This window comes from Prunus mume, linkage group LG7, assembly GCF_029339155.1.
Source record: "Prunus mume cultivar Tortuosa linkage group LG7, ASM2933915v1, whole genome shotgun sequence".
Taxonomy (NCBI): domain Eukaryota; kingdom Viridiplantae; phylum Streptophyta; class Magnoliopsida; order Rosales; family Rosaceae; genus Prunus; species Prunus mume.
Genome location: NC_142704.1, coordinates 10,457,884 through 10,479,722, shown reverse-complemented (window position 1 = coordinate 10,479,722; position 21,839 = coordinate 10,457,884). Strand labels below are relative to the sequence as shown.

General features: G+C 37.6%; 4 protein-coding genes across 5 annotated transcripts; 3 read left to right on the top strand and 1 right to left on the bottom strand.

The window, feature by feature from the left end:
- Positions 1-454: 454 nt before the first annotated feature.
- TOC64-III (translocon at the outer membrane of chloroplasts 64-III) lies at positions 455-6,258 on the top strand. Its single transcript, XM_008241926.3, has 13 exons — positions 455-836; positions 1,323-1,475; positions 1,663-1,787; positions 2,274-2,399; positions 2,590-2,772; positions 2,861-3,005; positions 3,611-3,779; positions 3,870-4,004; positions 4,258-4,458; positions 4,825-4,952; positions 5,031-5,082; positions 5,444-5,513; positions 5,768-6,258. Exons 1-13 carry the CDS (start codon positions 634-636, stop codon positions 5,848-5,850), a joined length of 1,773 nt encoding a protein of 590 aa, XP_008240148.2. The 5' UTR covers positions 455-633; the 3' UTR covers positions 5,851-6,258.
- Positions 6,259-6,601: 343 nt separating this feature from the next.
- LOC103338694 (nuclear localized protein) lies at positions 6,602-9,188 on the bottom strand. Its single transcript, XM_008241927.3, has 6 exons — positions 8,715-9,188; positions 8,357-8,419; positions 8,119-8,220; positions 7,859-7,924; positions 7,486-7,564; positions 6,602-7,311 (listed from the first exon to the last, which is right to left on the bottom strand). The coding sequence occupies exons 1-6, from the start codon at positions 9,120-9,122 to the stop codon at positions 6,713-6,715; spliced, it is 1,317 nt and encodes a 438-aa protein (XP_008240149.2). The 5' UTR covers positions 9,123-9,188; the 3' UTR covers positions 6,602-6,712.
- Positions 9,189-10,343: 1,155 nt separating this feature from the next.
- LOC103338696 (protein C2-DOMAIN ABA-RELATED 4-like) lies at positions 10,344-12,285 on the top strand. Its single transcript, XM_008241928.3, has 4 exons — positions 10,344-10,521; positions 10,641-10,849; positions 11,323-11,418; positions 11,710-12,285. The coding sequence occupies exons 2-4, from the start codon at positions 10,691-10,693 to the stop codon at positions 12,001-12,003; spliced, it is 549 nt and encodes a 182-aa protein (XP_008240150.1). The 5' UTR covers positions 10,344-10,521; positions 10,641-10,690; the 3' UTR covers positions 12,004-12,285.
- Positions 12,286-17,826: 5,541 nt separating this feature from the next.
- Positions 17,827-21,546, top strand: PIN1 (Auxin efflux carrier family protein). 2 transcript variants are annotated; one of them, XM_008241929.3, is made up of 6 exons: positions 17,827-19,432; positions 19,523-19,769; positions 19,945-20,030; positions 20,461-20,618; positions 21,082-21,158; positions 21,248-21,546. In XM_008241929.3, exons 1-6 carry the CDS (start codon positions 18,208-18,210, stop codon positions 21,312-21,314), a joined length of 1,860 nt encoding a protein of 619 aa, XP_008240151.1. In that variant the 5' UTR covers positions 17,827-18,207; the 3' UTR covers positions 21,315-21,546. The 2 variants fall into 2 exon arrangements, with proteins under 2 accessions (XP_008240151.1, XP_088897871.1); XM_089041745.1 differs by having other exon boundaries at positions 17,899-19,432; positions 19,529-19,769.
- The last annotated feature ends 293 nt before the right edge of the window (positions 21,547-21,839 follow it).

Here is a 21,839-nt window from a genome sequence, read left to right as displayed (position 1 = left end):
ACAATTCTTTATGCTCTACCCATCTCTTTCTAAAGAAGTATAAATGGCAGCTCTAATGAAGTTATATGTGATTTCTTTTTCTTTGTTTCTCCGATTTATAACTTGTAAGCTGCTTTTATTAATGATCAATTTAATTCACATTGGATGTCCAAATAAAAGGGAAACATAGGTGATAAGCATTTTGCAAAATTAGTTTTAGTCTATGAAGAAAAGACAGATATTATCATGGTTTTGAATGATAGCTTTGCTTCTTTGTCTTCATCAGGTGCACAGCAACCGGTCACTCTGGAAGCAGAAAGGACCAAAGGACCACATTAACATTATATTAAACTTAAGGGCGAAAAATAGAAATACAAAAACGAAATACAATCTTGAAAAGAGAAACTTGGAGGGCCTAAGACCAAAAAAACAAAAAAAGAGAAACTTGAAGGACCTACCCGATATTTCACTTTATGAATACAAATTACAATACAGTCATAGCCTCAAGAACCGTCTCCGCCTAGGTTACGCTGCGCTGGTCACTGCGTTATCCTCTTCTCCCTCGCCCCTCTCTCTCTCTCAAGTTTCAATATAAAAACCTGGACTTTAATAGTTTCGCAACTCCGGAGGGTTTGAGAAATATCGTAGACAAACATGGCGTCTCAATCCGCCAATCTGTGGGTTCTACTGGGTTTGGGTTTGGCAGGAATTCTGTTTATGACAAGGAAGCTTAAGAAGACCATCAGAGAAGACTTTGGTGCCTTTATTGAGAGGCTTCAGCTTCTCCCTCCTCCTCAGCCTGCTCCTCCTAAAGCTCCGCATCCCCTCACCGGCCTCACCTTCGCCGTTTCTGACGTGTACGCTCTCTACCACTTCCTTTGTTATTCTTCTGTTTGTCTCCTGATAAAGTTAAAAGCCAATAAAAGGATATTATAAGATTGAAGAGTAAAAACAAAAATACGGAACTTTTGAAAATATGGTCTTTGCTTTTGCTCAGCTTTATGCTCATTGAAGTAATGAAATGGAAGTTGAGGTTATTATTATTAAATAGCCAAAAGAATTAGTTGAATTGGGTTGGAACCCAGCTGGTGAAAAAGCCTGAAATTTATGTCTTATCCTTTTATTTTCTGTATGTTGTTTTTCAACGTAGGATGCACTAATAAGACGGGCAGACTGATTTTGGTTATTCAAAACTAACTTATTGAACTTGAGTTATGTTATAGGTTTAGTTTCATTGTACTTTATTATTTTGATTTCCTTATCAAATGCAAGTAATTTGTATCATTGTGTTATAGAACTATTTGTTTGCCTTAAAGTGGATAAATTTGTATCATGGTTGGCAGATTTGATATTGAGGGACATGTAACTGGTTTTGGTCATCCTGATTGGGAAAGAACACATGATGCAGCTTCTCGGACGTCTCCTGTGGTTTCAGTTCTTGTCGAAGGAGGTGCCACATGCATTGGGAAAACCGTTGTGGATGAATTGGCATATAGGTATGTATTGCTATGAGCACACACTTTGGATGTTCTGTCAACAGGCTGAAGGGGTTATTCCTCATTGCTGTTGTGAATGGGGAAAAAAATAATTTGATCTGAGGACCCATTTTCCTTTCAGTTTATCCAACTCTAGCTTTAGTTTGGATTACATAATGTCAATTCCTTTCTGCATGTTTGTTTTCAGTATTAGCGGAGAAAATAAGCATTATGCTACCCCCACCAATCCGGCAGCATCTTCAAGAACACCAGGTGGATCTTCTAGTGGAGCTGCTGTGGCTGTAGCTGCCAATCTTGTTGACTTTTCACTGGGTGAGCTTCTTGTTTTTCTTATCTTTTCTGAAATTTTCTTTATCTTCTTTACATTTCCCATTAAGTTTTGTTATTAGTCGTTGACCATGGAAAATCATTGAAAGCACATATGAAGGCTTGAGGGGGTTATTTTATTTGTTTAATTGGCATTAAAGGCAATTGAGTTGGTTCTTTATTGGATTTGGTTTCATTTTCCTATCTTATCTGAAATTCTCTTATTTTGAGGCATTTTCATAATATTATGATACCTTAAAATGCTCATTTTTCAACAGGGCAGCGTATTTTACTTTTTTGTTTTTGAAATTTGTTATTTTCAACATATATTCTTATGTATCTATGTCGAAGCAGATATCTGCTTGAAAAGAAGAATCGCCGATCTCAAACTAATTATGAAGACGTATAAGTTTCTTTGTAGGAAGGATAAATCATATAGATTTAAATATATTAATATCATAACGTTCACTTCATGCTAACACGATGACGCAGGTATTGATACTGTCGGTGGCGTTAGAGTACCTGCTGGGTCTTGTGGCGTTATAGGATTCCGACCTTCACATGGGGCTGTTTCTCACAATGGGATTATACCTGTTTCTACAAGTCTTGATACCGTTGGTATGTATGGTTACAATTTTGTATGCTGCCATGATGCAGGAGTATTTGATCATGTGCAACTATGCATACCTGATTACTTTTTTGTTAAATAATAAATTTTCATCGTAGCAAACATTAGCAGAATGCTATCTGGCATCCCTTAATGTTTTCAACTTTTCATATTGTTTGACTTGTAAGATTATGTGTGCAGGATGGTTTGCTAAGGATTCTAGTGTCCTACGTCGTGTTGGACATGTTCTGCTGCAACTTCCTTATGCAGTTTCACGCAGTCCAAGACAAATTGTAATAGCTGATGATTGCTTTCAACAAGTAAAGATTCCTGTTGACAGAATTGTTCAAGTGGTCACCAAATCCACTGAGAAGCTTTTTGGAAGTATGCTCTTTTCCCTTGACTTCTGTTCTATGCTCCCTGTCCATGGTGGACCACTGTTTTTGAAAAAAATTCTGAATGATTTCTTCAGGACAAGTATTTAAACATGAAAATCTAGGGGACTATTTTAATTCAAAAGTCCCAAGCTTGAAAGAGTTTCATGGCCCGAAGACAAATGGTGAAGTCAAGACTTCATCCATAAAATTGCTTGCCAATGTTGTGCAGCTTCTTCAAAGGTGAGGTTACTTAGTCACCAGTCAACTTTCTGAATACTGTTTATGTCATAAATCATTGAAGATTATATGTCATAAAAGAGAATTTAAAAAATATTTAAAAAAACCATATATCTCCCTCCACCCCCCATGCTTGTATAGTTTTCAGGAAACCTTGACACTGAAGGTTTCTGTGCTTATATTCTTTTCCTTCTATTCCATTTATCTGTATTCTGCTCTTATGTTTGATTTGGATGGGGGAAGTTGAAAGTCTTAAAAGTGAGGGACAGTGTTCGCAAGATGATAAAATTTTAAAAGTAGCAATTTCCAACCAGAGAAAAGTACTTGGCTAAATATTCAGGAAATGTCCAGAAAATAGGATGGAACGTTAGGTATTTTATGTAGTGAATTCATCACAAATCCTTCAGATAAAAAATTATTATCCTCGTCCATGTAGTTATGACAATCTATAACGAACACCTTTTGCTTCTGGTTTCAATTTCTTGTATGGTGCATTCTTATAGGTCCATATGAGAAAACAGTTCTCCACTTTGTTCATTCATTTATCCTTTTTTGTGATATTTCCTGATAATATGTTGATTGAGATTTCTTGTGGTTCCTTTTAACAGACATGAGTTCAGACATAATCATGAGGAATGGATTAATTTGGTGAAACCTGTATTGGATTCTGCTACTTCAGCACAAATATGTGGACCACTGGACGCATCAGATGAGGAGATTGAGATCTGCAAGTCAATTAAGAATGAATTGCATGCAGCTGTCAACTCTTTATTGAAGGTAATGATTGAGATCCGCAAGTCCATTAAGAATGTGTTTATCGAAGTTTGTTATATTGATTATACTTTTGTGTTTAATTTTCTTGTGTAGGATGATGGAATTTTGGTGATCCCAACCATAGCAGATCCCCCTTCAAAACTTGGTGGGAAGGACATCCTCTCTGAAGACTTCCGGAGCCGTGCTTTTGGTCTATTAAGTATTGCTAGCCTGTCAGGTTGTTGTCAGGTGGAAATCTCTCTCTCTCTCTCTCTCTCTCTCTCTCTCTCTCTCTCTCTCTCTCTGTGTGGCATTTATAAAAGGTAAAGAGATGTTATGGTTTACTAGACTGTTATTTTCTGTCTTGGGTCTTTAAAATTTGGAGGATCTTTACTAGGCTGTTATTTTCCTATCAATCTATGCTTTCGTTGCGTAGTGATAAGTTCGTACTGACTATAATTTCTCCTAATCAAGTATACTCCGTTGATGTTCTACTCTTCAGGTCACAGTACCGCTGGGATCTCATGACAAGTATCCAGTTTCAGTTTCATTCATAGCCAGGCATGGGGGTGATCGCTTTTTACTAGATGCACTGCACACTATGTATGCATCTTTACAAGAGCAGGCTGATATTGCTTCAAAATCCAAATTATCCAAAAATGTTCTCACCAGGGAGCAATCTGCTGAAATTGCCAAGGAAAAGGTAGAGCATCTCATGATTGTTGTCCATTTGCTTTATAAGTTGTTGCTGTTTTTTTCGATTTTCTTTGTAACATGACAGCATCGGGATGTTAAATTTCTATTGGACAATCATTTGGTAAACTAGTTTGTATGTGTCGCTTGGATTTTGCATAATATATTTAAGTTATAGTCCGTTGACTTAGTTTCCCTTATTTTGCATGGAAAAGTTGAAATTACCTCTAGGATCTGGAGTCTTGATCATTAAGTTATTGTCGAACCACTAATTTTTCTACCAAGCCATATTTGCATAATGACTATTCATGTTTGTTTTGGAATTTTGCATTTTCATATCCTAAATACTCTTCTATTATCTTTACCAAATATTTAGGGAAACCAAGCCTACAAAGATAAAGAGTGGCACAAGGCTATTAACTTTTATTCAGAAGCTATCAAACTTAGTGGAAATAATGCGACGTATTACAGTAACAGGGCTGCAGCATATCTTGAAGTTGGAAGGTACTATTTGGTCGGGGATTTATTCTCTCAATTGAGTTTTGGTGGTAGGTTTTTGACTTATTTCTTTCTCTCAACCAGTTTCCTTCAAGCTGAGGCAGATTGTACTAAAGCTATCAACCTTGACAAAAAGGTAACTTATTTTCTCCAAATACCTATTGGATTTTGCATTAATATGGGTTGGATGTTACAGACCCCATGAAGCTCATTTTGTGCCATTTGCTAATCATTGTTATATGATGTCACTTGATAAAGAAAATTCTTGTTCTTTACATCAGCTAACTGAATGGAGTAAATATAGTTTGGTCATGTGAAGTTCTTAATTTGTATGCAAACAAATTTAATATAATTATAATTCTACGTTGTTATGATTAATTATTCTTTATTATATTTGTCTTGATATTGTTCTATTATGTTCTTCCAGTGCAAATTATTATGTGCATTTTTATATTCAAAGTAAAATAACATTGTTGCCTACTGTTATGTTTCTTCAGAATGTGAAGGCTTATTTACGAAGAGGCACTGCAAGGGAGATGCTTGGTTACTATAAGGAGGCAATTGAAGGTCAGATTTGTTTGTTTATTTATTGGTTAATATACTGTTCCTTTATTTAAGCCAAATCCAGAAGTGTAAAAGCCTTGGGGAAATAATTCGTACTGGGTACAAAATAGATATATTTGAGATTGGAAAGTTCCTGCCAAAATACACTGAAAAGATGTGTAGGTTTTACCGGTTTCAGTTAGTTTTTTCTTTTCTTTTTTTAAATCATTCAGTCTAATCTCCTGAAGTTGTTGGTTCAATGGAATTTCACCCTGCAGACTTTAAGTATGCACTTGTACTCGAGCCAACCAACAAAAGGGCATCCCTTTCTGCTGAAAGATTGAGGAAGCTGTTTCAGTAGTTTACCAAGTCTAAGGCATGCCTACTGGAAGCACAAGAACAAGATTTTGTTTTGAAAGTACTTGAAGTGTGCTCTGCCGAGAAGACCCATTCAGACAGGCAACAATCTAAACCATTTGGACGAGAAGGGATGTGTGAGACTTGAGTGGAGTTGAGATTCTTCACTCACTCTTAATCAAGTTGTTTTCAGGGGTCTGAACTATTGTTTGATTTGATCAGTTTTTAGGAGCTTTAGATTATTATTGTCACCAAAATATGTAACTATAGTCCAATTTTGTTTCTCTAAGATTACGGTTGTAATTCTAGCTTCGAGGTGAGGTTTAACGCTCATTAATGGCTGAGCAGAGTAATTACATTTTTTAGCTCTGTCGTCACGATTTTTTGCAGTTCACTTTTTATTTGAAGTTAAGCTTCCGCTGCTCGTGTGTATGGCGTTCGCCTTGTTACCAATGAGCTGGTAATCATGCAAAGAATCTGGCACTTGTGGATGAGTTTTTGCCTGCCAGATATGACCACTAGATCTAGTTTCAACTGTAAATTATTAGTTTTAGGGTGATGCGAAAATTGTAATAGCATTCAGGCTTCGACCAGGAACTTGACATTTCAATGATTAGTCGTTGATCAGAACTAAATCAGTCTGCAAACTATTGTTGACCAAGCAAAAGAGCTCAATGCCTATAAGTTCCCATTGCAAGATTCTATAATATTTCTTTCTTTTACCAGTCTCAGAGCGGATTATCTGACACGAAAACAAAAAAAACCAGAAGGCATTATCACTGTAGATGCAGGAGAAACCGTTTGAGTAAACTATACACTAGCACTAGCGAGGTTCATTTCACGCTGTATTCTAACATGTACTTGCCTCAGTCAAATTCAAAAAGATTCAGCTCTTCTTCTGTATACTCTGGGAGTGAACTTCTCGAAATTAGTGGCTGCCTCTGCCTTTTAGCTCCAGTTATTCTCTCAACTTCTTGATCATCGTCAGGGTTAGGGATCTCAACTGAGTTTGCTGAAGCACTAATGGGTTGCGTCCTGCTCAATGGATTGTAACCTTTGGCCACTGTGCCAAGGTTGGGCTTCTCAGTTACCAGAGTCACATGATTAATGGCTTGGGTGTGGCTGGATGCAATGTCTCCTTCAGCCACTCTGCCAGCGTTGGGCTTCTCAGCTACCACAGTTACTTGATCGTTATCAATAGTGTCCTCCATGTTTGTGATTCCATCAGGCATTGCCTTTTTCACCAATGAAGATAGAACCTCTACGTCCGTGTTTCGGCTTCCGCACTGCTCGTGGCCAGAGCAGCTCAGTCCTGTTGCCGCATGATCTGTTTCCATGTGTTTCTCAGTATTATGCTGACTCTCTCTCGCCTTAGAGTTTTGTCTCAGAAAATTCATGATTCTTTCAGTGCTTTCCTGTGGCGGAGGGAACTTTTCTTGTGGCATCCATAAGTTTTCACTACTTCCTGTTATGAACAAATAAACAGGATAAGCAATTTAATTTTTAACTAAGAGAATTAAAAGAAAAAATTATGTAAGAATCTCATCTCTGTCAGCACAGCAACATAGGGGCAGCAAAGCAAATTTTCCCTGCAATAGAAGAAGATTGAATATGAAGATATCGCTAACTCATGACTTACCACTGCTGGGAGCAGGATTGTGGACAGATGAAGTAAGAAGATCTTTTGTCACGAGAGGTCCGCTATCCTTGGAGATGACCTGTAAATGTAGCAATTCATCGGAATACAGAGCATAAAATAATTGGAGCTTTTTTTCTGTTCTGCAAATTAAGGTTCGCATGAATTGTGGCGCCAAGACTATAGAAAAGAAATGCGGGGTGCGTGTGTGTCGTGACCTGCTCCAAAAAAGAAGACCGTATGTTTTTCTCCACATTGGTGTGTTTTGTGCAGAAAGAAGTAAGGGGCACAAGTGTATCAATAACACTAGTGCTGCTGGAATCTGATATTGTGATTATTGAGGAATTGAACTTCGAAGACGAGAAAGAGCACACACCTTAACCATGTTGTTCTTGGTTATATTAAGATAACACGCAGATCGTGAGGGGGAGAACACAGCAACCTGATAAAAAGCGCATGTGTTATTCATTCCCTTACTGTTGATAGCAACATTACACTTCAGCTTAAAGCAGCATTTCTCTGGACAACTACACCCCAAAAGTCCCATTTTGCTTTTCTAAATTTTGTAGTTTCTTTATATTCATAAATCATCATAATTCTAAAATTCACCGACTTAAACAGAAGATCATAACAAACCTTCTGCAGTACCAAAACTGCACCGACAGATATGCTCTTCCCAAAGTCTCCCTCAGAAAGGACTGTGTGGTGGATGCTAGCACCAATTGTACCTGTAGGATCCTGAAACCAAAGTTTAAGCCACATAGCTATGTCTCAGAGCATACGGTGAAAAAATTGACTCGAGCAGAACTTAGAGAGTACACAAAGAAGGGAAGAAGATGGCACTTTATCAGTATCCATGTCCATATAAGCTTACCTTCAGAGTAAGCATGAGATCACCAAGACCATTTGGGGTGCAAGATTTGATTATAGCAACAACCTAATTAACCAGCAACCACAGAAAATAACATGAATTTTTAAGCATTATAAATCCTAAATATGGCAAAAACATTAATAATAAAACATAAGGAAAAAAGAAGTGAAGATTAATCAGGTTCCGACAAAATAGAAATGGCAGTTTCACACTACAGCAACCAAAAGCAGATAAAAAAAGGAATTTTTTTTTTATAAGCACGCCTGGTCTTTGCTTTCCATTTCTAAGATTTCTCCAAGAGAGCAAAGTCATTGAATCGACAATTGATTTAAAAAATTAACAATAAGAACAATGGAAATACCTGAGCTAATCTGTGAGATTCAATCCCCTTCCTGATAGAACCCAAGGTCGTCGGAAAGTGAGCACCTTGTTGGGTAACAAAATCGAGAGCGCAAAGCCAGGGATTGGTGGTGAAATCGGCATCGTGATCATCGCCAACCTCGACGACTCTCCTTACGAACTCTTGAGTCGGAATGGGCTCCTCCTCATCGCGGTCGTGGGGGTGGTGGCGGTGGGTTTGGGTCCTGCGCTGCATCGCGGCCTGTAGGGCTCTGGCGGGGCCCGGAATGAGGTTGGAAGAGGGCTTGGGGGGCTGAGGATGATTTGATTTGAGGGAATGGGAAGCAGAGCGCTTGCAAGGACGAACACTAAGAGAGATGAGCTCTGATTCGTCGACGTCTAGTTGTTCCCAGGGTTCATGCTCATCCATATTCTCACTTCTCTGCTTCTTGTGAGTGAGCGCGGGAATCCGAGAGTGAACAGTAACACTACAGACAGAGTAGGTTATTATTATTAATATTATTATGGGTTGGGCTCGTTTTTGCTTAAGATTATTGGGCTCAGAACCTCAGGCCCAATTCGTTATTGTTGTTTTTCAAAAAAATTGACTTAGGTCCAACGAATACTTGGTGCAACAAGGGCTTATAATGAGATGTTCTTAATAGCTATCTCATCAATGACAATGTTATTATTTGACGGTTGGATTGAACCATTAACATCCTCTCTCAATATAGCTCCCTTGTTATAGAAGCTCCTCGAGATAATTAAGACGAGAGTTTCACTAAAACATTCAAAATGGGGGTTGAAATTATAAAAAAATCCAAAACCCAAAACACTTTATAAACACACCCAAAACTCATCATTACACACACTCAAAACCCATTTATAAACACACCCAAAAAATATACAATTGTTGATTTTGTAGTTGATTTTGGGTGTGTTCCTATGTTTAAATAGTATTTGGGTTTTTTTATAAATACATGTCTAGGATTGGGTTTATATATAATTTTGTATTGAAGTAAAGCAAAGAAATGAAATGATGGGTTGGAAAATGATAACTTCTAGGGGTTTGGGGTGTATTCATTTTTTTAGAGACAATTCACATCACAACATGTGATCTAAAACAGAAAAAGTAGCGACCGTAATTTAATTATTGAAGACGTTGGATTGGATGGAATGGAAGAACAAAAGAAAGAACTCAACAGATAACAGTTTCAACTACTTGTAAGTTTTGTAACCATATTATATTTTCACAACTACTTGCAACCATAATTAGTTCTAAACTAGAATGTAATTAGTCAACTGGTTCACATATATGTAATTACAAAAAGATTTATACCAAAGTTTGCTGTTAAGTAATTAGCTAAGAAAAGTAGGGTGGACCCCCACCGTCGAGGGAGACTAGACCAGTAAGCCGCCACCACGAAGGCGACTGACCGACCGACCGTGACATATTATGTTTAAGGCAAGTCACGGAACGTGATTCACGTCACGGCCCTCACGTATTTGGTAGTCGATGTCCACAGGTTATCCATAATTAAATCTCGTCCATTGATCCTCGAACTGACAACCGGATCTTCCGGTCATCTCGTCCTCCCCTAACCAAAACGGTAAAAAACTTAAGACCTACCCTCACCCTCTTCCCTCTTCCAGTCTCAATTATCCCATTTCCTTAATCCAATTAATTTGCCCTCTTCGATTTCTCTGTTTAATTCTCTCTCCCATCATTCCCCCCGTGACACCAGCAAACAAAACAGATCAAATCAAAATCAATTCACCGGCAAGGAAAACGACAAAAACAACAGAAGAAATTTCCTAGTACCAAATTGGTGGGACCCAGATTTCTGTTGCTCTTATTTCTCTGTAATTTTCTATGTTCATTATAATGTTATTATTTATTGTGGTATGTTTGTTTTTTTTTAATTTGTAATTGACTTGGTTTGGCTAGGTGACAAAATAGAGTGCTTTAAAAGAGGGAGGGAGATCAGAGAAGAGAAGATGACGGACTCACCAAAGACACTAGCGAAAGGAGGTAGCAAGTCACTCATGGAGAACTTGCTCGGTCTTCTCCGAATCCGCGTCAAACGCGGTGTTAATCTCGCCGTTCGCGACGTCCGTAGCAGCGACCCCTACGTCGTCATCAAGATGGGTAAACAGGTATACTATGTCTCCTCGTCCTCGTCCTCCATCTTTTTCCTTCAATTTTGTGACTTCTCTGTTTATTTGGCTTTGTTTCTCAATCTGGGTTCCTTTTCCCCTTGTTTTTCCAACCAAAAGATTCTTCCTTTCCATATAGAATTGAACACTTCTGTTAGTCTGTCTGTCGTTTACCCTTTTCCAGTCCCAATTGTGTTTGGCTTGTCTGGAACTGGAAGGCCTCAGTTTTGGTTGAGGTGTTTAATCGGATCCTGCAAGCTTTGTACATAATATGATTCTAATAAACTTTTTACAATTTACTCTTACATCTTGGAGTCTTAGACTGATTTGACTTGTGCTCTGTTGCAGCTTGACCATTTTATTTTGTTTTTTGTTTCTTGCTTTATTATTTTCATTTCATTTCTGCAAATGATCCAATTGACAAGTATGTTCCTTTCTTCTAATTATGTATAAAAATTGAATCTTTGATGCAGAAACTTAAAACTCGTGTAATTAAAAAGGATGTTAACCCAGAGTGGAATGAAGATCTTACACTTTCTGTTACAGACCCCAGCATTCCAATCAAGCTGGTAAGTGCTTCTGCTTTTGCCCCAACTTCTTTAGTAGGAACAAGTGCCCCTTTACATTCCTTTCCAATTGTATATACATGAATGGAACCATCATCTTCGGTCAATCCTATCTCGAGAGCTATATGATCTTTTGCAGTATCTCCCTAGCTACTCCTCTTTGATTCTCCTATTTGAATCATCTTGTTCTTTTGCACTATTGCATCAATATTTCTACTTTGACAAGGATTTGTTAGGGATTATTAGTGTGCTATTGCATCAAGTTTGACAGTCTTTGTTTATATGTGCCTGTAGACTGTGTATGACCATGACACATTCAGCAAGGATGACAAAATGGGAGATGGAGAATTTGGCATCGTACCTTATATAGAGGCATTGAAGGTGAACTTAGAAGGGGTCCCAAGTGGCACGATCGTCACGAGAATACAACCAAGCAGGGCAAACTGCCTAGCTGAGGAGAGCTCCATTCTCTGGAAGGATGGGAAGGTGGTCCAAGACATGTGCCTCAGACTGAGAAATGTGGAATGTGGTGAAGTGGAAATTCAGTTGCAATGGATTGACCTTCCTGGTTCCAAGGGCTTATCATGAGTGTGCCTCCTTAATTTGTCTGCTTCAATTGTGTCCGACATAATATAAATGGGCTGGTTGTGGTTGCAAAGGTTGTGCAACCTGAAATGGACAGACTGTCTTCATAGCTGGGTTGGTTTGTTGATAGGATATGTATAACAAATTGAGATTGTATGTACTTTATTTGACTGCTGGTATGCTTGTAGCTCATAACTAAATAGGGTGAAGAATTTTTGGGCTTCTGTTGTCAAAAACACTAAGTGAAGTGAGATGTGTGTGCCCTTTCATCTTTTGCTGGGTATATATCTCAAGTTGCAAGCTCATGTCTTAGAAATCTGCATAGCATATTTTTATGTACCTATGAATTTGCAGGAAAACGATATATAGTGCATTATAGTATCATGTTGGGGGGCTGGTTCCTGCTGTCCTCTGTTCATTGAACAATTTCACGAAGAGAGTGTGAATTTCAGGGTACATATGGATCGAGTGGCATTTTCGGTGAAACTTTGATCGATGGGCAGCGTTTGAATTGCCTATTCTTCTTAAAAAGCTCACATAATATACTAACGTGGATACCCTAGAAAGAAGTTATGAGCCAGCAGCATGCATGGCTGGGAACCAAAGACCAACAAGGTCAGCAGCTGATTGCTGGTATATTATATATGTGATCAGAGTCCAACACTTCATCAATTCATTGCTTTTTAATAAATCCCCTGCTTCAGAAAATTTAAAGGCTCAAAGATGTTTCTGAGTTGTGACCAAAGAAAACGAAAAGAAACGATTGGCATAAAAAAAGACGAGAAGAAACGATTGGAAGGGAAGACCAGGCCCTAAGTCCAACCCAATACTTATTGGGCAGGCTTCTTCTTATAGCCCGGCCGCCCTTTTATATTTCAGGCACGGCCTGGCCTAAAGTACGTAGTAGAAGAACACAACACAACAGGCTCGTTTTCACCCCTAAACCCTATATAGCTCTCCATGAACACAACTGGGAGAAAGACTTTCATAAAGTAGGGATAGTATTATTTCGTTATTTCGGCCAATAACGCATGTGATAAACTTACTTGAAATAGCATTATCATTTGCAAAGTAGTATTATTCCCATTGCAACTAAGTTTTCCCCTACATTGTTAGGTCTATAATTTACGTTGGCTTACTTGCAGGGATGGGTTAAATTTACCTTTCGGCCTTACATGCATTGTGACATCACTCTCACTCACTGCGGAAAGGAAAAGGGTACGACATTGGGAATTGGTCTAAATAAGTATTACTGACATAAATAAATGCATATGTACAGTATATCGGTTTTGACTCGATTGGTAACCTAGTGGTGGACTAGACTAGGAAACTGCTAATTATGCCACACTTATAGCAAGATTCAGTATTTGATGCGTTGCGTTGGGTTGGGTTGTGTTGGGTTGGGTTTAAATAGAGTTAAAGAGTCTAGCCGCACGGCTATACTCTTTAAATTTTATATTTAGATAATGCTATTAATGGCCAATAGCGCCTAAGCGCCCGAATATTCTCTTTAAATAGTATAGCCGGTCAGCCATAGCATTTGAAAAAATTTAATACAAATTTATAAATAAACCCAATCCTATACATGTATTTATAAAAAAACCCAAACACTATTTAAACATAGAAACACACCCAAAATCAACAATTGTATATTTTTTGGGTGTGTATAAATGGGTTTTGAGTATGTGTAATGATGGGTTTTGAGTGTGTTTATAAAGTGTTTTGGGTGTTGGGTTTTTTTATAATTTCAGCCCCCATTTTTGGTGTTTTAGTGAAACTCCCAAAATTTAACCGGAGTATAGCCGCACGGCTATACTATATATTTTTTAAATTAAAAAAAAAACACAAAGGACCCACCTAGTGATTAGGACTCCGAATCTTCTCTTTTTCCCAGCGTAATTCCAAGGCCTCTTTCCATCTACAAATCTATCTTCAATCTGAGAATTCACTTTTTTGCTTGTTTTTTCCGTTTGAATGTTTGCCTTTGATTTACCTCGCTCTCTGAAGTGCTACTAAATTATGCTACTACACGCATAATTTGTCGTAGAGAACTGCATTCATAGTTAGGGTGGTCTTGGTAATTGCTTCACTTTTCAAACAACATTTTACATGAAGAATACTACCATCTCTTACTATTATACCCGTAAATCTTTGTTTGAAATTGTTGTTATGGTTGGCAAAGAGATTGCAAAATCACTATCTTCTATTTTTGTAGTTAGTAAAGTACAAATAAAATACATACGTGTTTTATTGGGCAAAATTTTGGGAAGTTACAATTGAAAAGTTTGGCCACTATATAATATTTTAATATCATTTTTAATTTTTTTAATATATATTATTTTTATTCAATAATAAATTAAATTTATGTGTATAATACATAAATTTTGTGTGTATTATTGAAAATTTTGTAAAAAAACACGTGTATTAAACATAATAAATACATAAACATTTTTCCCTCATTGTAAAAAGCGAGAGAGCGACCCCCAATCAAGTTCTTATTTAAGCTCTATTAATTCATGAATAACAAATTCTAAGGCCTTTTTACCTAGCTAGCTTTCCCTATTTATTTACATAATTAGTGCCAAAGGATAGAGATACCTAGCTAGCTTTCCCTAGTTCTAAGGCTTTTTAACCAAACAAATATATATATATATATATATATATATATTGAGAGCTTCTATTGAGGGATTCTTCAGATAAGTTTATTTGAGGGACACCCTTGTAGGGTCTACTCCGCATTGTATTTCACTAATCCAAACTATGATATTCATTTAAAGATCATCTCTACAAAAAAAAAAAAAAAAACACTTGAATCCAATATCATTTGACCATTCAATTAAATTATAAGTACTTTCTTAAAACATCGTGTTTATTGATTTTGTTGGTCTCAATTAGATCCCTTAATGATTTTCAATTTGTCTGATTTTTTGCAAGGATAATCTATGAATGAAGACTTGAAAAATAGACGATTTGGATAGTTGAAAAAAAATTTGTAGAGTAACTTAAAAGGTGTCCTTCAAATAAAATTATTTGAGAGATCCCTCAATAAAAAGTATATATATATATATTTGTATATATCTATCACCGAAAACCTAATGCCGATACTTTTTTTCTTTTCAATCGCACTATAGCTTTTTGAAAAGGATGGACGACATATACCCGTTTTATGAGAGACTTTTTTTCTTAAAGGGGAGGGTGTGGTTTTGAGAAACACATGTCTGCATTTTGAGGCTTTTAAGCATTATTAGAATCAAATTATTTTTATGTAATGATGATCATGATCAGATCGATACATACATTTATCTAATTCTAAATGAATCAACCTCCCTTTTCTCCTTAAGCCAGAGTCAAGTTTCGCTGTCCACAAGTTCAATGTGAATCAATATTCCAATTTCCAACAAATTGAAGCTTACTTAGAAGAAGTGAAGTGCATGATGCATCCGCCATCTTTTTTTCCGTGGTAAAATGGAACTCTGTCTGTGTCCGGCCACCATTAATATTATTTTTCCGCTTAGACAAAAGGAGCTTTATATATATATATATATATATATGTATTGATCAATGAGGTTGCCTTTCACTCACATGATCACATCACAAAAATGTAAATGGTTTTCTGAATTACCATTCAACTATGGCACGTAATCACATAGTTTATGCACTTAAATAAGGCTTTAAGCTTGCGCTTGTCTGCCATCTTTGCCAAATTCTGACTCGGCATCGGCATATCTTTACTTTGACCGCTCGCTCCTTCCTTGTGCTAATTACTATGTTTTCTGCATTACCATTTTGTGTTGAGTTTTATGGACACAACACAAATATCATATAATTATTAAGCATGTAAAAAGGTGGTTTGGAAAATGAAAACTATAATTAACTAACACACTTATTCATTTCTTGACCTCATAATTTCATTCACCGTTTGGATATGCCAAATTCTTAATCAGTCTCCTTCATTTATTCCTTGATTTCCTCTTGCAAAAAGAAAAGAGGAAGAAGAAGAAAAAAAAAGTGACTGGTGGAAAGGAGAGAAACATGCATGATCTTTGACAAATTCTCTGTCCCTCTAGGCTGGCTGGGTACGTACTGCGTAGAGTGATTCATTCCAATATCTCATATTTCTAGGTTTGATGACTTGGATTTGGAACCAAGATGATTTGCACAAGAAGCCAAAAACATCACTCAATCTCTCTTCTTAATTGTCCAAATTACCCATCTTTCTATAGCTTCTCTAATTTCTATTATATTAGGCAATCCTCATTCAAATCCAAAACAAATGTAGTTTTTTTAAATAAATAACAAATTAATTAATTGAATAGAGCTCGCAATTTGGGGAGCGAAGAAATGAATTAGTTTAAGAAATCCAAGTGATAAAAATGGCTTAGAAAACAGAAAAGGGGCATTGCAGTGCGTGCAGTATAAGCGTGGTGTTTGGAGTTTTGGATTTCAAAGAGAGTTGTGAGAGTAACACGTCAATGTGTGTCCCCCGTTTGCTTTCATTCTTTGTGAACCCCAAGCCCCCATGGTCATGACTCATGGTCCTCATCATTAACTTCAAAGCATGCTCTCTCTCTCTCCCTTCTCCGCTCAGTTTTTCATCACTTCTAGGAGAGGTAACCCTTTCATTAATTAATTTTAATTTCAATTTCAATTTCATCTCCCGAGTTCATTTCAAGCCAATCATACGTTAGAATGTCAGTATTCAGCATAAACTAATCTGTTTCCTTTCAAGGTATTCACAGAATGAACATTAATTTGTTCTCTGTATCAGCAAAACTTTAGACATACTACCTGTCTCGCATGAAAATATTCAATTAATACTTCTTTTTGAGAAACGAATAGGGAAAGGGAAGGCAGCGTTTGGTAACTCAAACTACTTTCCTACTTTTTGGCGTAAAAAGCAAAATGTAAAACACAATACCCTAATAATTTACCTCCAGCTAGCTAGTTTCAGTTTAGTAGTATTTTTCTTCCCGATATTAAATCGAATCCCCGTACCTCATCTCATTGATGAAAAAAGATTTGATCTAGTTATGAGGATAAGGAAATGCAACAAAGAACTATAAATCCATTTGATGTGAATCCAAATCCAGCGGAGACTATATGATGTTGCTCGCCCTCCATCCATGAACACAAATATATAAGTCCAAAATGAAAATGAAAATGAAACTGGGGTGGGCTGGGTTGGGTTGGCGTGGCTAGGATTGTTTTGTTTGGCTACTTGGTGTTGGTGTGGCTAAATTCGGATTGGCATCTAATCCCACCTAACACAATGACATGCAGCGCTTGGATTAAAAGTATGGACAATTTAGGATCCACGTGATCAATCAAAACGCTATTATCCTCACCTCACTTCACTTCTCTTCTCTTCTCCCCATGAACAAGATTCAAGAAGATGATATAAATATATATAATTTCTTTCTTTCACCATTTTGGAAGGAATTAATTAAACAACCTTTACTCACACTTTTAATTACTTGAATGGTGTGTTATTCTAAGTTATTGACATTGATAAAGAAGAAAGGAAGTTAACCATAACAATGAAAAAAGAAGAAGACGAAACTAAAAGGAAAGATGCAGAGGGTCTTTTGAAAGCTTGTAAAGGTCCCAAACAAACAATGAAACAAGTAGTTAGAGACACCGCCACCTCTAGCCAAAATGCTTTTTCTCTGCTTTATGCAACCAGTAGACCCATCCATGATCCATCCCATACAAACAAGATAGAGCCACGCACCAACTGACAAATGCCACTCCCTTCTCTCCTCCTAGCCCGAAAACTCATAAACACAAAATTATAAATCCAAATACAACTTAAAACAAAAAGGAAAAAAAAAAACCGAAATAATAAATATACAATAGCAAAAAGAATATAAAGCAAATACTTTTCTGAGCTCAGCTGAGTGTGTGTGTGTATGCTTTGGGGACTGCAAGTGCAAGCTTGCTCGCTCTCTCGCAACTCTCAAAGCTCAAAAAAATATTGCTGTATTCTTCTGCTTATTACCCACTACCCCAAAAACCAAAACACATGCTCTCCTCCTATTCCCTTTCCCCTTGTCCTTTTCATCATCAGTTCCACCACCACCACCTCCATCTTCCTTCTCCTTCTTCTTCTTCTTCTTCTTCTTCTTTACAGAGACAGAGCAAGCAATAAGCTTAATTAATTTTCTTGATTTGGGTTACAACTGAACTGATCATCTAGATTCATTCAAGATGATCTCATTATCTGACTTCTACCATGTCATGACTGCAGTGGTTCCACTCTACGTGGCCATGATCTTAGCCTATGGCTCAGTGAAATGGTGGAAGATCTTCACCCCTGACCAGTGCTCTGGCATCAACAGGTTTGTGGCTCTGTTTGCAGTCCCACTCCTCTCCTTCCACTTCATCTCCTCCAACGACCCTTACAACATGAACACTCGCTTCATAGCAGCTGACACTCTCCAAAAGCTCATCGTTCTTGCTGTGCTTGCTGTCTGGACCAAAGTCAGCAAAAGGGGCTGCTTGGAATGGACCATCACTCTGTTTTCCCTCTCCACTCTGCCCAACACTCTGGTCATGGGCATCCCTCTGCTCAAAGGAATGTATGGCGATTTCTCAGGAAGCCTCATGGTCCAAATTGTTGTGCTTCAGTGCATTATTTGGTACACTTTGATGCTCTTCATGTTTGAATACAGAGGTGCCAAATTGCTAATCTCCGAACAGTTCCCAGACACTGCTGGCTCCATTGTCTCCATCCATGTTGATTCTGACATCATGTCATTGGATGGGAGGCAGCCACTTGAAACTGAAGCTGAAATCAAAGAAGATGGCAAGCTTCATGTCACTGTGAGGAAATCAAATGCTTCGAGGTCTGATATCTTTTCAAGAAGGTCTCAGGGATTGTCGTCCACAACTCCAAGGCCTTCAAACCTCACCAATGCAGAGATTTACTCTCTGCAGTCTTCAAGAAACCCAACTCCACGAGGGTCTAGTTTCAATCACACAGACTTTTACTCTATGATGGCTGCTGGGAGGAACTCCAACTTTGGTTCTTCAGATGTTTATGGGCTCTCTGCATCCAGAGGGCCAACTCCAAGGCCGTCAAATTATGAGGAAGATGGTACTGGAGTGGTCAGCGCTACAGGTAATAAGCCGAGGTTTTACCACGGCGGCCAGCAAGGTAACAATACGACAGCGCATTACCCGGCACCCAACCCAGGAATGTTTTCACCTACAGCCTCCAAAAACGTTGCTGCTGCTAATAATAATAGTAATGCCATTAATGCAAAGAGGCCTAATGGGCAAGCTCAGCAGAAGCCAGAGGATGGTGGTAAGGATCTTCATATGTTTGTCTGGAGTTCCAGTGCCTCTCCTGTTTCAGATGTGTTTGGAAGCAATGAATATGGTACTGCTCATGACCAAAAAGAGGTGAAATTGGCTGTGTCTCCTGGAAAAGGTACGTCCTATTGAATTTGTTCAGTGTTCTTGTTTATATAATTAATTTGTTTTTGAGGTTTTACATGTGAGATGAGGTTTTGATTTTTAGTGGAAGGTCGTAGAGAGAATCAAGAAGAGTACTTGGAGAGAGATGATTTCAGCTTTGGCAACAGGGATCAGATGAACATGAACCATGAGCAAGCTGAGAAAGCAGCAGGGGATGGGAAGGGCAAAGTGATGCCTCCAACCAGTGTGATGACTAGGCTGATTCTGATCATGGTTTGGAGAAAACTCATCAGAAATCCCAACACTTACTCAAGCTTGATTGGCCTCACCTGGTCTCTGGTTTCATTCAGGTAATTGCTAATAGCTAGCTGTCCCTTTCTCTGCTTCACAGCCTCAGAGAGTGAAGTGAATCCAACAAAATCTTGCACATTTTCAAAAGCAAATCAATTCTCCTCCAGATAGCATTAGCATTGGTGCAATACAATATTCTTGATTATCTTTTCTTTTTGATGATTTTTGTTGTAGGTGGCATATTCAAATGCCAGCCATTATAGCAAAGTCCATTGCCATACTATCTGATGCAGGACTTGGCATGGCCATGTTCAGTCTTGGTCAGTATACTATACCATACACACTCCCTTTACAATCTCTTTCACAAAAGAAAAACCCTCCGTTGTTTGCCTTTCATTATTAATTGTTGGATATAAAAAAAGCAAGCAAACAAACTGGCAAAAAAAGCAAAGAAAGCAAACAGTAGGGTTATGATAATGTTGGGTTTTCTTTATATTAAGAATCTTTTCTTTCTTTCACTATTTATGTTTTTACTTTTTTGGCCAAGTTTTTGCTTGGGGCTTTGGGTTTGGGGTTTGATGTAATAATAATGGGTTGGTGGGTGGTGGTGGTGATGATGATGAAAGGTCTTTCAAAATCAAAGGAGGATGACTGACTGACTGACTGAGTGACAGTGGTGTGATGGTGTAGTGATGATGGTGTCTGATGAGCATGCTGTTTGCTAATTTTCCCTTTTGATGTGATTTGCAGGTCTGTTTATGGCTTTGCAACCGAGGATCATAGCATGTGGAAATTCCATTGCAGCTTTTACTATGGCTGTGAGATTCCTTACAGGTCCAGCTGTCATGGCAGCTGCTTCCATTGCTGTTGGCCTAAGAGGCACTCTCTTGCACGTTGCCATTGTTCAGGTCTCTCTCCCCCTCTCTCCATTTTTTCTCTTCTGCCTCCTTCTGACACAACCAAAGCAATCCCACATAGCTACATATGCTTCAAAAGTTTCACTTTTATAATAATATTCTGCTACCTCAAGATAAGCTTTTTTATTCTTTTTCTCTGAAGATATTGATTTAATTTAATTCTTCTTTTGTAATATTATACGAAACCATCATGGCATCTCACTGCTTTTCATAAACATGGGATATAATAAGAAGAAATTCCAAGGCCAAAGACTGAATCAATCCAACCCAGTATTTTCTATTATAATTAGGTAAACAAGGACTTGTTTGGTTCGGACCTAAGTAATTATGCACACACACAGAGTGACACAGCACAACAAAGAACAAAGATGTGTCAAAGATATGTATGAATGTGTGGCCTCGTTGTTAACAGCCTTGTTGTGTTTGTACTCTGTACTGCCAAACAAAATAACAGGCAGCTCTACCCCAAGGAATTGTTCCCTTTGTCTTTGCTAAGGAATACAATGTACACCCTGATATTCTCAGCACAGGGTAAGTATAATTTATCTCGTAGCTTTTTTGTTATTTTGTTTACTAATTAATCAGACATTAACTAACTAATGATTGGAAATGAATGGCAGAGTTATATTTGGAATGTTGATTGCGTTGCCCATAACGCTTGTCTACTACATTTTGTTGGGGCTATGAAGAAAGGGAGCGGAGCCGGAGACCAACAATGGCTTTTTGCATTCATGCAAGCTGCTGCAGCAAGCTCATAATTAATTACAACGCAAAGATGAGAAATAGAAGAAGATGAATGAATGAATGAATGAGTTTGAAATTGTCTTTCCTAGTAAAATTGTAAAATCAGTTTGTAGTGCATTTAATTATAAAACAAGGTTTCCGTAGTTTTATTAAGGAATTATAATTTTTCCTTCAATTCTATTTTGAATGAAGAATTTCATTTAAATTAAGCTACATAAAAAAACAAAGGGAAAAAGTATATATATATATATATATATAGTGCTAGATAGATAGAAAGGAGGACCCTCCATTATAATTTATAAGATGGGGGTTGGGGGTTTGATTTTGATGGGGACCTGTTTGGAATATTAGGAGACAATAGTCACAATCTAAGGTTTCCTCTCGTTTTCTCTCACTTCTTTCTTATTCTTTTAGTTACACAGATTACCTTTTCTTCACCACCTTTCCTTCTCACTATTAATATCATCA